The following is a 4,761-nucleotide window of genomic DNA, read 5'->3' on the forward strand; positions in this document are numbered from 1 at the left end:
AGAATAATATCTTGATCCCCTTCTCTATTCAAAAGTTTATGAAAGTAGGTCTGTCATATCTTCTTAATCTAGTCATCCCCCATCAAAACTCTATCGTCCTTGTCCTTAATGCACCTTACTTGATCCAGATCCCGAGCCTTCCGCTCTCTTGCCTTGGCCAGTCGGAATAACTTCTTCTCCTCGCCTTTGGTCACTAGTTCCTCATACATATGAGAAAAGGTCGTAGCCTTAGTCTCCAAAACTGCCAGATTCGCCTCCTTCCTAGCTACCTTATACCGCTTACTGTTCGCTCTCATATCCTCTTCTCCAGTGCTCCCTACTAGCTTTAGGTACACTGCCTTCTTCGCTTCTACTTTAACTTGGACCATTTCATTCCACCACCAGTAGCTTTGTGACCACAAGAGTACCCCGGCGAGACCCCTGACACCTCTCTCGCCGCCTTCTTTATAAATCCGCCATCGTCGACCACATAATGCTCGCGTCTCCACTACTCCTTAGGCTTCCATAGCCGATAACCTCCCTTCCAACTCTTGAGCTTTATCCTTAGTCAAGGGACCCTACTTGATCCTCGGACATCCTCGTGCAGTCCTGTTCTTCCTCTTTATCAAAATACCAACGTCCATCACCAAGAGATATGTTGCGTAGCGAGGGTCTCACCCGGGATAACCTTACAATCCTTGCATAGCCCCCTGTCACATTTCCTAAGGAGGAGATAGTCAATATACATCTTTGACACCATGCTTTGGAAAGTAACTAAATGCTCCTCCCTCTTCGGAAATCTCAAGTTTGCAATCACCAACTCAAATGCCTTTGCAAAATCCAGCAACAAGGTACCTCTTCCATTCTGATCCCCAAAATCGAAGCCGCCATGCACCTCACTATAGCCATCTGCAGATGACCCAATAAGCCCAATGAAATCCTCTCCTATAAATAAACTCTCGGCAGGTGGAATATTACGCATAATCTCATCCAAACCCTCCTAGAAGCGCCTTTTAACCTCCTCGTCCAAGCCTACTTTGTCACAGCCCAAAAACTACTAGTCGTGATAGCACCAAACTCGACCCGCTAGGTAAACCAATTAACAGTCACTACAATCCAAATGAGATTATAGGAAAAATAGTGAAGAATTATCGGAACATTTATATATATTAACTCAAGGACTGGTAGTACGAATTATGAGCTTCTAAGACTTGGAATTTACAAAGTTGATACAAAAAAATCACACGATCTGTTTAAAAGTTACATAAATAGATTATAAAAAATATTCTAAGGCTACCAAGGACAAGTGGCAGCTATATCAGGAATGCACGAACCTCTTCAGAGTCAGATCCCGACATCATCAGCAGCTCTGCTCCAAAAATCTGCACGCAAGGTGTAGAAGTGTAGTATGAGAACAACCGACCCCATGTACCCAGTAAGTATCTTGTCTCACTTCGTCGAAGTAGTGACAAGGGTTTTTAGCTAAAAATATTCTTACTATTATAACATGTACAATAGATTAACAGTATAGACAGTTTAAGAACATAACAGATAAGGGTACCATAAACAACTATGCGAGGCAGTAAACGATTACTAGGAGAAATCACAGTAGTAAATTCATAATCTTTCATAGTGCGAGAGGTATATCCAAGATATCAAATCAAATGGCATGGTAACACCCTTCGTGCTTTTATCTCTTCCTATATATATATATATATATATATATATATATATATATATATATATATATATATATATATATATATATGTGTGTGTGTGTGTGTGTGTGTGTGTGTGTGTGTGTGTGTGTGTGTGTGTGTGTGTGTGTGTTTGTGTGTCAAATTAGTTAGCACGACAATATCCTTCGTGCGTTTATCTCATCCTTGCCAAATATGCATATAGCAATACCAACCATGTAGATTAATTTCTAACAATAATGTCCACAAAGTAGAGAGTACCCAGAAAGTAACCAATAAGAAGTCGAGAGCATATAGAAAAAAAAATAAACGAGATAGAGGGAACAAAAGTAATGACAGCAAGTATGGTAGAAGAACGTAAATTTCACTAACTAACATGGTTGAAGGTTTAGATGTAAATATAACTAACAAGAAGGGGAAAAAAGCATGATCTTTATAAATTAACAAGTAGAGGCATGAATGACTAACATGGTAGAAGACTTGTACTAAAGTGTAACAAAATAAATACGACATGGATATAGATATAACAACAGGAAGTAGGCATGGTATTTGCAAGTTAAGCAAGTAGAAGACATGGGCAACACCACAACAGTTGATATAGAGAACAAAGACAGAACAATAACGACAAGTCACATAAGAACCATAAGTACGATAATAGCAGCTCAAGGTAAAGACATGAATGTATATACAAGGAAAAGATATGACAACATAATGCATGTCCCTCGTCCTCACCTACATAGAAACACCCTTCGTGCCATGAACTCGTGATAACATAAACAAATGATAATATAAACTCAATGGCACGGCATCACCCTTCGTGCTTTACACTCAAATAAAATGGCATGGCATCACCCTTCGTGCTTTACACTTTTTCCTCTCATGATAAATATATGAAATAGCACGGCATAACCCTTCGTGCTTTACACTCGCCCTCACATGATAATATATTTACAATGACACGGTATCACCCTTCGTGCTTTACACTCTTCCTCACCAAGAATACATATATCAATGACAAGCAAAATAGGAAGCATAATTAACATCAAGGAGAGTGGTTAAACAAATATTCCAAGTGAAACTCAATCACCACTTTCAAGTCAACAATAGTTCAATCAATCCTCAAGAACCTCATTGTGCAGGTATTTCATCAAATCTCAAAATTATCTACAACTTAAGTATATAATCTAATATCCCAAGAATAACAATCGTAGATGTCACGCCCTAACTCGGGGAGCGCGACCGGCGCTCAACCGAGTGAACCCCCTTAAGCAAGCATGTTGAACACTTTCTACCCAAACTCACTCATGTTTTAAAGAGAGTTCATAACATTGTTAATTAACCAACAAGGAGACCATGTATACAATACCAAATTGTTTTCATTAGTTACTTCATTTTTAATGTCTTAAAATACAAGCATTTTCATAATCTGAGGTGGAATAAGTTTTTCAAACACAACATAACTTATTTTACTTTCCCAGCAACCATGTACAACCCACACTATGTCTACGAAGCCTCTAATAGATAAAAAATAATATTACAAAAGTGCCACCAATAAGGCCCCGGCTATACATCAAGTACAATACATAAGAAACAAAAGATGTATGACCCCAAAATGAAATGGGGCTCACCAAGACTGTTGGGAGGAGGGTGTACCACTATCGCTGAGCAGCACTGCCTGCTATGGAACCACCTGCATCTATTTAAAGATGCAGTGCCCCCGGTAAATGGGATGTTAGTATCGTCGAATAGCACTAGTATGCATAACTAAACACCATCTCTATAGAATGAACAATAATACAAGAAGGGAAAATCATGAAATCAATAGAAGCCTCAAACAATACCATAACATCAAGCTAAAAACCACAAAAGCTTTCAAGTAGATTTCTATAATTTTAGGTTGGTAGATCTTTAGTACTGATATTCCATCATTCACAATACCAGCGTACTTTTATACGGAGTCCGATCATGACCCAATCGGCTAGGCCGCCTCATTTGAGACATCCACCACAATGACAATTCCAATTTTAGTTTCCAGTTTCAATTTCCATCACAATCACCACCATGTGTGCAACATGGCATCCGATCACGGCCCAATCAGCTAAGTCGTCCCACCCGAGACATTACCACTTTCTACCAAACATCTCGCTTTAATCTTCTTTCACATCTTTTAAGTTCATCTGCACTAGTGGCCACAATTATTATAACATATTTGGAACTTGGCCGTATTTCATAATTCAATTTCTTTTCCACATTCCAATATGATTATCATCATCAACAACAACAAGGCTTTTCATTCAAGAATTTGATTACTCATGTGAGCAATTTAGAATCTAAGGCACATAGAGACTTTTCACACAATTTGGCATAACAATCTTTATTCGAATTTGACTTTATGTCTAGGCATTTTTTGCACATATTCCATGTTTTTAACACCTCCTCGGATAATAAGATAACAGGATGGAAGCATTGGAATACTTATTGCACATATATTTTTCAACGCAAGCACATTCGGAATAGCGATTTCTATAACGTTCAATTTGGGACTTACACCGATTACATGAATACCATGGGATTCAATTCTAAGAAAAGGGGGTTTTAGCCATACATACCTCAATTGAGCTTCTTAAAACTCTAAAATGTTCCGGAATATTAGCAAATTCAATCTATTTTAGTAATATAACAAAATTGAACCAAAATTAGGAAAACGATCATGATTCTAGCTCACTTGAGCATTTTATCAAACATTGTGTGTGTATTAAGGTTTTAAGGTCACTTTTTATGAAAGATGTCATCATCCCTCAACACACTTTTTACTATTTTTAGCCCACAATCTTCCTACACTCTTTTATCATATATGCATACAAGATGAGCAACTCCCATCCCCATGAACTATCTTACTAATTGCAAAATTCTAGATAAAATTTGAAATTGAGGGCTAGGGTGTAGAATCTTACCCTTAGGATGAAAACCTTTGTGTTTTCCTTGTTAATCTTCCAAGATTTGAGAAAAAATTGAAGAACAATTGTTGGGGAACACTTTCCCACTCTAGGGCACTCTCTCACTCTAAAAATATCAGGTTTTAGCT

General features: G+C 38.0%; 1 protein-coding gene across 1 annotated transcript; it reads right to left on the minus strand.

Annotated features, from left to right (window-relative positions):
• Positions 1-622: 622 nt before the first annotated feature.
• Positions 623-961, minus strand: LOC138873782 (uncharacterized). The gene has a single exon (XM_070152260.1). It carries the CDS (start codon positions 959-961, stop codon positions 623-625), a length of 339 nt encoding a protein of 112 aa, XP_070008361.1.
• Between the last annotated feature and the right edge of the window lie 3,800 nt (positions 962-4,761).

The sequence above is a fragment of the Nicotiana sylvestris genome, chromosome 7, assembly GCF_000393655.2.
Source record: "Nicotiana sylvestris chromosome 7, ASM39365v2, whole genome shotgun sequence".
Classification (NCBI taxonomy): domain Eukaryota; kingdom Viridiplantae; phylum Streptophyta; class Magnoliopsida; order Solanales; family Solanaceae; genus Nicotiana; species Nicotiana sylvestris.

Coding starts and splice junctions, on each gene's coding strand:
- LOC138873782 (XM_070152260.1), bottom strand. CDS start 961: ATGCGTAATATTCCACCTGCCGAGAGTTTATTTATAGGAGAGGATTTC.